The 12818-nt window shown below is 36.9% G+C and overlaps 1 protein-coding gene across 6 annotated transcripts in view; it reads left to right on the plus strand.

Moving 5' to 3' along the window:
* The window catches only part of MTHFSD (methenyltetrahydrofolate synthetase domain containing), a 106720-nt gene that overhangs the window by 67575 nt on the left and 26327 nt on the right, over positions 1-12818 (plus strand). For 4 of the 6 annotated variants that reach the window (XM_069085607.1, XM_069085609.1, XM_069085606.1 and 1 more), the window contains 2 exons: positions 1811-1924; positions 10680-10770. In XM_069085607.1, coding sequence (XP_068941708.1) covers positions 1811-1924; positions 10680-10770 — 205 coding nt within the window. The remainder of the gene's footprint in view (positions 1-1810; positions 1925-10679; positions 10771-12818) is intronic. The other 2 variants (XM_069085610.1, XM_069085611.1) reach the window with 1 other exon arrangement.

The raw sequence follows: 12818 nt of genomic DNA on the forward strand, positions 1-12818 counted from the left end.
TGGACAGCTCTTGTGGTTAGGATGTTTTCCCCTACCTCTAGGCTGAAGGTGCCTCTTTACAGCTTCCACCCATTCTAGGCTCATGACCTTTTTGGCATCTCTTCAGTACTTTAAGGAACCTGTCATGTGCACCAAGTCTTCTCCAGACTACAGAAGCCCAGCTCTTTCCTGGTGGGTTCTGGGAGGCCAGAGAACTTGAGTGAGTCCTGCCTTGGATGTTTACTGACTGTGTGACTCTGGACTCGTCTTTTCATCTCTCTGTGGCGCAGTTTCTTCTCTTGTAAAATGAGGAGGTTGTAATTGATGCCTCTGAGGTTCTTTCCAGCTCATAGTAGTTCCTGTTTCTAATAATAACAGAGAAAAAGGACTTAGACAAAATTTTGAGATTGGTAAGTTTTGTCTTTGGGTCCTTTCCCCCTTTTTTTTCTTGGCTCTTCTTTTCCCTCATGAGCACCTCACTTAGCCCTTTTTGTCCTGAGCAATGCTCCATCCCTGTGGATTAAAATTTGTTCTCAGGTATCTTGCAGGTTGGAAAGGAACCAAAAAACTGATTTATACCATGCTGTAAAGTCATGATAATGACTTACTTACTATCATAGTTCATATCCATAACTAGACCTTCTCCCCCCACCCCAATTGCTGAAACAACTGGGAGTGAGTGCAGAAGGCAGTGCAATCAGTTATAACAGGAGTGGGCTCCCACCCTACTGTGCAAGTTGGAAGAAGACTAAGGAAATTTAAGACTGTGGTCCCTGGATCATTGTTAGTAGATGCCTCTCACTCTTCACAGCACCCTAGAAAAATCACTCCACCCTAGTTATTGGTTAATGACAAGTTTTTCTTTTGTTTTTATGGATCACCTTTATTACCGTTTTTTTCCTCAATGAACAAAAAGCTATTTTCTCTCCCTTCCACTTCCTTATTCCTAACCCCACCCCATTAGGAAAAAAAAAAAAGAAAACCTTTGTCAGAAACATACTAGTCAAGCAAAACAAATCCCCACATTAGCCATTTCCAAAAACTACATGTCTAATTCTGTACTCTGAGCCAATATAATAGATTTTTCAAGGATACTTGTATTTAATAGGAAACTGAATTTCTCATGGTAGAGTTTTAGGTATCAGTGACAGGCCAGCAGAGACTTTTTGGACAGGGGGTCTTTGTGGTCATTCAGATATCAGAGGTGTAATGGTGTACTGACCAGGGTGCATGGGGAGTTTATGGGCTATTAATAAACATGACAAGTAGTGATTCACCAATACTGATATGTATTAATCATTAGACCAGACATTAACAGTTAGTTGAGTTGTTGGATCATTATACTTTTGTGAATAAATTAATAAATGTAGCAAATAGCTTTCTAATGAAAAATAACCCTGAAGGCATGAAATACCAAAGACTATACTGCTGAACATAAATGAGATGTAGGAAATATAGAAGTGTTGTGATTGAAATTAAAATACAGCTTGATCAGAGTTTGGATTATTAAAATAATCTTAGACAAAATCTCTTTACCTATAATCATCTGAAATCCTTATGGGCAACTGAATATGATTGAACAGCTTAGTAAGTGCTGTATTTTCTTTTAAGAAATTAATACTCATTATACAAGACATTAAATAAAATTGACCAAAAACCCAAAGCAGTTACCATACTTAATTTTGTGTGTTGGTTACTTAAGGAGGGTAGTGTCCTGCTCATGTTCAGAAACAACATGTAGAATAATAGCTGGCTTCTCTATCTGATGTAGTTTGAATAAATAAGGAGTACATTTCCATTTGTAATCTCTTGCTGCTTTTTTCTATAAAAGGGCAGAAAAACTTTGTTAGTTCCTACCCCACGACTGAGAACGGGATTATTTAATAGGATTGTCCCACCACCTGGAGCAACAAAAGAAATCTTAAGAAAATGTGCCACTTCTCAGGTAAGAGTGAAAAATGGACATCCCGGATGAAATAGAATCGGGACTATTTTGATCTGAGACTTTCAGTAGTGGGGTTTTTCAGGAATTTTCAGGGTCAAAAAGTTAGTATTCATATGGGATTTTAAAAAAAGATTTTGAGCTCCTTTTAGTCATTGTTACAGTCATTTCTCAATATGTTCCTCAACGATAAGCCTTCCTTGTAACAAATACAGTTATGCAAAAATAATTAGCATGGGGATACCACTTAAGAGCACATGCAACCTTCTAGACCCGGGATGGAGAACCTGTGGCCTCAAGGCCACATGTGGCCCTCTAGGTCCTCAACTGCAGCTGTTTGACTGAGTCCAAGCTTCAAATAACAAATACATTTAGTAAAAGGATTTGTTCTATAAAAGGCCACACCCAAGTACCTAGAAAATCACATGTGGCCTCCAGGCTGCTGGTTACCCACCCCTGTTCTCTACCCATGGATAAGCTCTCTCTCCTTCCTCCCTTCCCCAACTCCCATACCTCTCTCTGAGAAGAAGCTAGTGTGTTTCCTCATCTCTTCTCCAGGACAAAGATTGGTCATTATTTGTTAGTGTTTCTGTGTTCATAGAGTCACTCCAACATTGACTGAAAATTCCCATCTTTTATCATTCTTGCCACTTTGACAGATAAAGCCTTTTTTTTTCTGAGTAAAACCAAAGAGTTACTTTAGATTCACATTCCTTATTAGTAATTTGGAGCATTTTTCCATGTGTTTGTTGATTGAATATTTCTTTAGGAAATTGATAGGCATTTAATCAACTATGTGTTTTGGAATAGCGCTTGAAAGTGTATATATTTGCATCCATGTCCCATATATTTTGGAGACCAGGCTTTAATATGAGGTAGTTGATGCAAAGATTTCCCTCCTCAGCAGTCTCTTTTATTTTAGGTGCACTGATTCTGTTAGTGCAAAAGCTTTTAGAATGTGAGTTTTTTGAGAGCAGGGACTATCTCTGTTTTTCTCTTTGTACCCCAAGTATTTAGCACATAATAAGCAATAAATGCAGTCACTGATTTCTTCAAAGGGTTGCTATGAGGATAATGCTTCATAAGTATTAAAGTGTGACAAAAAAAGTAAATTATTATTAATCTAGCACTTTTCTAATTCTCTTATCATTCATTCATTTTAAAATTATTTATCTTATCTCCCATGATTTCCTCACCTCTTTTAGGGTTAAGAGTTTTCACCCATAACTAAAGTTATGAAAAGGTATCTTTCCCGTTCTCCTCTGATTATTTTATAAAGTTTTATATTTGGTTCAAGTATTCATTTTAAGAACTTATTGTGGCATATGGCATTGGTCTAAGCCTAATTGCTGACAAAGTACTTTACAATTTTCCTTGTAGTTCTTCTCATTAGGGAGTCTTTCCCTGGTAGTTTGTGTTAAAACATATCTCAAACTATATGATTATCTCAATAGATGCATAAAAAAACCTTTGACTGAATTACACTATTCATTTATGCTAAAAAAAAACCTTAAAAATATACACAGAGGAATTATTTTTTAATATTATAAAAGGCATATATCAAAGTAAATATCATATGCATTGGAGATACACTGGAAGCTTTCCCAGTAAATACAAGAATAAAGCAAGGATGCTTTCTCTACCTAGTATTATTTGATGTAGTTCTAGAAATGCTAGCAGCAGCAATAAGACAAGAGGACGAAAATAAAGGCATCAATTCAGGCACCAGAAGTCTTAGTGCAATTTAAAGCTAGATGCTCTGTAGGCAGAGAGGAGATAAAATCTATTTGTTTGCTTGTGACGTGATGATTTGCTTAGAATATCCTAGGGAATCCACAATACTAATTGAGACAATAGCTTCATCAAAGTTGTAGGCTTCAAAAATAAACTCACAGAAATGATCGTTTCTATGTAATAATAACAATCCAAGAAGTGATAATTTAAAGGGAAATAACATTCAGAGTAACCACAAAATACATCAGATATTTGGGGATCAATCTACCAGAGCACACGAGATATTTATATGTATTAAATTATAAAATACTTGAAGAAATAAAAAGCAACTTAATTAGCTTTAGGGATATTTAGGGCTCATGTTTGGGCCATGTCAATATAATAAAGATGGTAAAACTGTCAAAGTTAACTTGTAGTTTTAATGTTATGCCAATAACACTGTGAAAGGGATATTTTGCAGGACTCAATAAAATAATAATAAAATTCATTTGGAGAAACCAAAAATCTAGAACATCAAGGGAAGTCATGAAAAAGGTAGGAATAAAGAAGGAATAGTATTGTTTTAGACATCAAATTATGGTTTAAAGCAGAAATCATCAAAACCATATAATATTAGTTTAAAAAATAGAGATCAATAGAATACACAACTCGTGAGAAAATCAGAAACAATAGAACTTAATGGTTGAGAAACTAGGAAACATAAATTTCTTAGTAAAGAACTGCCTGCTTGATAAAAACCTACTGGGAAAACTGGAAAGCAGTATGGCAGAAATTATGCCTAGATCAACATGTTACACCAAGTGGATGTGCGGCCTTAATACTCATAGCATTAAAAAAAAAATAGAACAGAAGAAGATACTTCTTGTAGCTATGGGTAGGAGATGTATTCTTAACCAAAACAAGGAATGCATACAATTACAAAAGACAAAATAGACAATTTGACTACCTGAAGCCAAAAGACTTCTCTGCAAACAAAAGAAATGTATCTAGGATAAGATGGGAAACTGTCAAGTGGGGAGAAAAAAAAATTTTTATCAAATTTCTCAGGTAAGAGTTTACTATCCAAGATATAAAGGCAAAGGATATTGAAAATTGGGAAAATCAAATTGATTTTGCTTTGTTATTGATTCAATTCTGTTTCATTGCAGACATTTTTGTAACTGCCGAAGTCATGTTTGATTTGTGTCAGAGTTAAAATTGGGAATTCGACTTTCCTATAAATCACTCGTTGTTTCTGAACTATGTTTGGAAGTTCAGATCTCCAGCTAATCACTCTTCTATTCTTGTGTCAAAGAAATCTGTTATCCTTGAAAGTTTCAGGTGAACCCCAGGGAGTCTGGCCTGTTATCCAGGGTAGTCTACCACTAAACTGTCCTTGTAGATGGATTCAAAAGATGAGCATTTCTTGGCTGTAGGATTGAAGAAGGGGTCATTGCTAACCCCTTGTTCCTGCTTTCCAGCCAGTTATATTGTTCCTCATGCCTGTGATGCTTCAAGCTCTGTAACCAATCATATTGTTTTCCCTACCTGTGATGCTGCCTTCAGGTTTTTGTATGCTCTTTCTTTTTTCTGTAAAAATTATTTCATTCAGGGCCTTTTAGCTTACTGAGGAGCTAAGAGACCCCAGTTATTGGTAACTGCTTGCCTTATAAGTAAATTAAACATGCTTCGAATTTTGTGCCTCAGTTTATCTTCATTTCAATTATAACAGTATGAACAAGCAGTTTTTCAGAAGAATTACAAACTTCTAACTATATAAAAGAATACTCTAAATGAATAAGACAATTCAAATCAAAACAACACTAAGGTTTTACTTTGTATATAGCAAATAGGCAAAAAATAACTAAAAAGGGTAATAATCAATGTTGGGAGGATTTGGGGGCTGTGACTCAGAGTAGTCGTTTTGGAAAGCAGTATGCACATAAAGTGGCAAAAATATCTGTATTATTTGGCACAGAAATTCCACTACAAGACTTGTACCAAAAAGTTCATTTGTAAGAAGAAAGTTCCCATATATACAAAAATATTTTTTAGCAGCACTTTCTGTGGTAGCAAAGAATTGGAAATAAAATGGATGCCCATTGATCGAGGCTAGACTAAACAAAGTATACAAAAATGTAATGGTATGTTACTGTGCTACAAGAAATTATCAAAGTGAATATAGAGTAGCATGGGGAAATTTATACAATTGATACACAGTGAGGTAAGCAGAGCCAAGAAAATAGCAACTACACTAATGTAAAGGAAAAAACACTTACAAAACAATGAACAAAATTAGAAAGAAAACACATGACCCCAGTGAAGATAAATGAGAAGCTACTCACACACACCCCCCACTTCGCAGGGATATTGCATATATTTTCTGCTTTGTTCTATGCATTGGTTTTGATAATTGTTTTACTACCTCTTTTTTTTTTTTTTTAAGCAATCGGGGTTAAGTAACTTGCTCAAGGTTACACGGCCAGGTGTTTCTGGGTGGGTGCTAAGTGTCTGAGCCCGGGATTCGATCTCCAGGTCTTCTCAACACTGGAGCCGGTGCTCTTACTTGCTGTGCTACCTGGCCACCCCTCTTTTTTTTCTTTAAAAAATGATTTTGTTAATTGAAATAGTTCTCAGGGAGGGGAAGGGAGAATATTCTGGTGATGAAAAAATAATAAAAATTAATTTTTATTTTAAAAAATAAACAAAAAAAATGAACTGACATATCTTGGGGATGTGGTTAATATGGGAATTTGTTTTGCTTAACTGCATATTTGTTACAACGGTTTTCTTTTTCTTATTTTCAATGGAAGGTAGAAGTAGGAAGGAGACATAAATACATTTTTATAAATTGAAAAAATTTAATTTAATTTTTAAAAAATGACTCTTTGAATCATTTTTAAATACACAAAAATGAATAGACGGAAGTCCAGAAGGAAATACAGGCAAACAAGACAGCTTAGAAAATTAGATGTTGAATTGATCATATATTTAAAAGAAATTTGTGGTTTCATTTTTTAAGTGCCCCCAAAAAGGATTGTCAAGTACTACTTTGGCATTTACTAATCCAAACAGAAAAGCCATGAAGAATTTACCTTATTTATTTAGGTCACATAAAAGATTTTCCATTTTCTAGCAACCTTGAGAGTACACACACCCAGACTCTACTCACCATTGCCCAAAGTGGTTTCATCTCATTAGGAAAATCTAGGATTCAGTTTCTCCTAATGGAAAATTACTCGAGGGAAATAATTTTTAAAACCCCTCTTTAGGGGGCCAGAGGAATGGATATGCCATGGGATTCTATGAATTTACCTCTTTAAAAAAAAAATTAAGTCAGATGATCTTCTGGTGTCCTCTAGTGTTAAAATGTGGTATAAACAAATGACTGTTGAAACTTCTGTTTTAGCATTTAGTTAGGGATTTGATTGATTTATAAGCAGTACCCTCTTGCCATAGGGGTAAAAGGAAAATTTGATAAAATGTATTCTACTTCAAATTGCTGGACTTCCTAATTTAAATAACACAAGCAGAAATAATGTATAGGTCAAATCTCATTATAGCATATATTGTTACTTTGCATGTCCAGTGCTTTCAAAAGTAGAGCTCTGAACAACAGTCAAGGCAGTATTGCAACTGTGGTCCTATTCCATATAGTTATAGATTTGGCCTTGTGTATGGCCTTTTGCAAGGCTTTAGTCAGCTGAGGGATAGGGATGGGAGGAGGATCAAAGAGAGTGAGAGGGTTTACTGGCACAGGTAACATCCTTGGCCTGGTTACAGGTGCATTTGGGACTTTGAGTTTCATGAATGGTAGACTCTTAATCACTCAGCTAGAGTGACTGACATAGCTGTATAAAGGTTTGAATAGGTTCTCAGGGCCCCTAGAAACCTCTGACCAATGGTTGAGGCTTCATGGTGGTATAATACATTATTATTCAGGAGATGTTAAAGGTACAGCAGTAACCCTGGCCTTGAGGCAGGGCAGGCTAAAGGAAAGGCTATGACTATAGGTTTTTGTTGTTTTTTTCAGTATGTTCAGGGTTTAACAATGCCCTGCCCCATATTTAAAAGGCGGTGCATGGGGGCGGCCAGGTGGCTCAGCGAGTAAGAGCACCCGCTCCAGTGTCGGGATGACCTGGGGATCAACTCTGGGCTCAGATACTTAGCACCACACCCAGAAATAACTGGCCGTGTAACCTTGAGCAAGTTACTTAACCCCAATTGCTTTAAAAAAAAAAAAAAGGCAGTGTATGGGGTAATGGCAGAGTCATTGCCAAGCAGTCAGGATTAGGATAACTGTTTGAAGCATAGTAGACTTGTTAAAAAAAAAAAAAGAGGGGGTGATGTTCTGGCCTAATGATGAAGCATGGCATTTGCCTTGTGGTAGTTTTGTTACCACAATGATCCAGTCTGGTCAGGAGCACATGAATCAGCCAGGTTACTGGACTGACTTTTTGGCAAAAAGTAGACCAGTGCTCCTGGAAATATCCTTTATCTTGTCATCCTCCACTTGAAGGATTTCTCTTGTTCATTATAGCAGAGAGGCAAAAGACAACCAGAACAGAATAGTGTTTACACTGCCAGATGTCGTCACTTTCAGGTGTATCCACAATGATCCATCCATCTCACATGGAAATTAGAAAGAGCTGCCCAGGACAATGAGTGAGGTGCCGGAGTCTACTGCCATTGTGGTTCTGAAGCTTCCTGCCCTTCTTCAGTGTCTTTATAATGCCCTATTTCTTGGTGCTTTTATTCTATATCCTTTGGCTTAGGTGCCAGAAAAAAATTATGTTTTACAATCTGCCATTCAAAGCTAGTTCCTGATTTCCTAAAGTTAATTCTGCCTTCTAATTAATTCTTTGATTATCTTCTTTCTTTGAAAACAGATATTTTAAACCGTTGTTCTTTTATTTTTTAACATTTTTAAAAATTTTGAATTCCAAACTATGTTCTTTCCTCCAGGCCCTCCCCCACCCATTGAGAAGGCAGGTGCTACAATACCCATTATATATGTGAAGTCATACAAAACATATTTGCATATTAGCCATGTTGCAAAAAAACAAAAAAGAAAAATAAAGTGAAAAAATATGCTCCGATCTGCACTGAGTTTGTCAGTTCTTTCTCTGGAGGTGGATGGCATTCTTCATCATTGTCTTGGATTTTTGTATTGATCAGAGTTTGATCTGCATTACAATATTGATATTATTATGTGCAGTTTTCTGTTCTTCCTGCTCACTTCACTTTGCATCAATTCATACAAGTCTTCCCAGGTTTTTCTGAAACTATCCCCCTTAACCTTTCTTATAGCACAGTAGTATTCCATCCCAGTCATATACCACAGCTTCTATAGACATTCTCCATTTGTTGAAGCCCTTGTTTTTTTTTAGCATTCATTGTGAGGCTCGGCTTATCTGTGCTGTGTGGACCAATCACTATTTTACTTGACCATGTTACTCTTATATTCATCCTCATTTATCTTCCCCTTAATTCTATCATCTGTACTTGCCTTTAAAATCTGAACTGGTTAGTTAATTGTTCCCTGAAAAGCCATATTGGCCTTTTACACGACTACCTTTTTTCCTTCTCCTGTTCATGTCTTCAGAATTTCAGTGCCTCTCTATCGGATTGTAAAATTCAGAGTTTTTCTCCCCATGAGCCCTGTAAGATTCAGAATCGCAACTTTTGTTAGCTGTGGCCAAACAATCTGGATAAGGCAGTGTGGAGCATTAGAAACAATAACAAATTCCAAGTTAGAGGATCTAGGTTTGAATCTCAGCTTTGCCATAGTGTATAATATAGTTGTGATATGAAATTGAAGATGTCTATTTAACATTCATATATAATAATTTACAAAACAAAGTTTTCGGACCAGAGATCCAGAATCTTCCAACAGACATTCAGCATTTATTAAAGGTGCACTATAAAAAGATATTTGACTTAAAACATATTTTACTGCTAAAGTGCAGGCAGGTTTAGGGGGAAAAATTGATAGAAAACAAAACAAAACAGAAAAAGAACTCTATGCCATATGGTCATGGTCTTAATAATGTAGATCAGCACAGGGACAAACAAGTAGGCCAGCAGACAGTCAGACAGTTATGTAGGAGGCTCAGTCTTCATGGCTAAAACTCTTTCTTCTAGTGTATCTGTCCCAGGAACTCTGGTGTTAATTTGACTCTTTGGTGGATTGCATATCTAAGATTTTGCCCTCAATATCCTACATATTCACCCACCTTCCCCTTTTCTCAGTCTCCCGTCTCCCACACCTGTTATAGCCCACAATTCGTATCTCTCACCACCCGCCCCCTGGTCACCCTCAGTATATGGGGTCTTTAAGTTGATCAGAGTCCTTCTTTTTCCTCCAACTAACTGGACAGAAGACTCCAGCCAGTGACAGTGGTATTGGAAGGAAGTCTGTCCAAGGGATGGAGTCTAAGGAAAGAAAACCTAAGAAGAGGGAGCTTGAGATTAAGGAAGAATATGATTCAGCCCATCAGGTGGGCCAGTCACTGAACACAGCAACCAAGTGTCATTCACCTGATTTGTTATAAATGGCTATCTGGGGATAACAGTGACAGTTTGAACAGCATGGCTAGATGAAATGATCAGCATGGTTTGGGCTATGAACTTTGAAATAAACTATCTTATTTATCTATTTACAGACTTTCTAGGAGACTTGTCATCCTTGCATCATACCACTTTTTTAGCATCATTCTTTTTATATAGGCTTTCATTAGTTAATAACATATGCACATACACATATACGTGTATATATATGTATATACATACATATTTATAAAATCTCAGTCACACACATATATATGTCTTGATAATCCTTTTTCCCCTTGACCAAGGGAAATTTTATCCAAGTAGATAAGAATTGAGTTATGTAGCTATGGCTTATTATCACCAAAAATGATGGTTGGTGATAATATGTAGTAAATTTCCTCTCTGTTTTGTGGTGATAAGCAACAATGTTTCATTAGACCATCCTGTTTTTGCTATTACATTTGAAGTTTTTAAAACATGTTTTTTCTTTTAGGGTGTAAAAAACTACAGTGTACCCATTGGTTTGGATTCTAGAGTGCTAGTGGATTTGATAGTGGTGGGATCAGTGGCTGTTTCTGAAAAAGGTAGGAATAAACAATATTAATTAATGTATTCAAAAACTTTTGTTAACTCTGTCTTCTAAGGTGTTTTGTATTCATGTTTTTTAGTATGGCTCTGATCTCAGTTGTTATTCTCAGGGTATTCTTTATTTATTTTTCTCATGATCATTCCCCCGATAATCTATCCCTTTCTGGACACATGCCTGAGTCACCAATGACACATAGACACTTCATTATATAGATGAGGAAATGCTGGTGCAGAATAGTGAAGAGACTTTGCCCCCAATCCCTGTTTTTTGAGAGAACTAAAGTCAGAGCCTGAGTCTGTCCTAGACCCTAGAGTCTGTCCAAAGTGCTTGCTGGCGCAGCACTCCTTCATGATTGTGTGGCCTTCCTAGTTAGAACAGGCATTGGTAGGGTCACTGAGGATTAAGTTGACTCCTCAGTTTGCCACTTTTGGATTAATCTACCTTAAGGAAAAGATCTTAAAATGAGCCTTCTCTTCCCTTTCTCAAGTTACCTGGGCTTGAAGCTGAATATATTTGCAGTAAATTACTGTTTTTCAAGGGACTTAAACAGTGGAAAAGCCTTCACTTCGGAGCTTTGTTTCTCTTGTGATTAGTGGTGACCTTAACTGCACAGCACGTCCCTTATACTCCATGCCAGTTTTTTAGAAATCTTTGGTCCTTTGCCAGGTGAACTGAACTGTGCCACCCTTAGAACGACCTCTGGTGAGGCTGCACTCCCTTGACCAGGCAGCGCACCCCCCAAACTGCCCCGAGCAGTTAAGCTCCTGTGGTTTATGGTGGACTTTTCCCCCGTGCTGTTATTTCCACTCCACAAGGCCGTATTGTATGCTTCAAAACCAGGCACTTTGAAAGTAATCTGTATATATTGGCAAATCAATAGGTTCCACCTGGGGTCAGGATATTAGCAGAGATGTACTTGTAAAATAATGTTTTGACTGTGACTAGCAAGGCTTTTTCTTTTATCTCTGAGAAAGAGAGAGTAGAGAGATGGGAGAGACAAGAAAAAGAGAACATTTTAAATTGAGATCTTATATTAACCTCTCCCAGGATCAGAATTATTTGAGGTCCTTGTGAACCATGTCAGACTGTATGCAAGATTTCCAAAGTAGTGTCCCAGAATAATAATAATAATATAAAAGAATGGATATTTTGAGATTAAAAAAGAAACTCTTCATATTTGCTCTCTTTTTAGAAGTTTGATGTGATAGATTCCTTAAGAAGCTAGGAATTCTGGGTTTGAGTGCAAGTTTCATTTAAATAAATCCTTTAACTTCAATTTGCCTATTTATAAAAGAGTGCAGTACTACTTTGGCAGCTAGGTGGCGCCATAGTGCATAGAGTACCAGACTTGGAGTCAGCAAGACTCATCCGAGTTCAAACCTGATCTCAGACACTTACTAGCTGTGACCCTGTGCAAGTCACTTAACCCTGTTTTCCTCAGTTTCCTCATCTGTAAAGTGAACTGGTGAGGAAATAGCAAACCACTTCAGTATCTCTGCCAAGAAAACCCCAAATGGAGTCACAAAGTCCGACAGCTGAAACGACTGAGAAACAACACAGCTCTACTTAACCCTTGTCTCACTGGAGAATTGCTCGGTAATTAAGATAGCATAGAGTGATTTTTAGAAAACATATATCTGAGAGGCAACATGGTCAAAAGACCTCTAGAGTCAAAAGATGTGGGGTCAAGTTTCTGCGCCACCTCGTGTGGCATCATAGAGGCCACCTCACCCACCAGAGCTTTCTTCATCTCTCAGCCAAAGGTAATAATACTTATTTGGCCTACCTCGCAGGCTTGTTCCAAAGAATCACGTGAGATGCTATGCAGTAAATGCTTCTCCACCTAAAACATTATATAAATGTAACGATTTTCAGTTGCCATCATTTCAGGCCACACTTCCTCATTTTTGAAGGCTTGACTTTTTCTTCCCAGGAGATTGTTTTTTTAAAAACCTTTAACATTTGGTAGAGATCTGTTTAAGTATGTTTCTGAATTACCATTTAATTATCTTAAAAGAGGATCCTTATTGCCACAGATTAATG

The sequence above is a fragment of the Petaurus breviceps genome, unplaced genomic scaffold (assembly GCF_028583685.1).
Source record: "Petaurus breviceps papuanus isolate PSGF00001 unplaced genomic scaffold, PetGlider_PUasm1.0 176, whole genome shotgun sequence".
Lineage (NCBI taxonomy): Eukaryota > Metazoa > Chordata > Mammalia > Diprotodontia > Petauridae > Petaurus > Petaurus breviceps.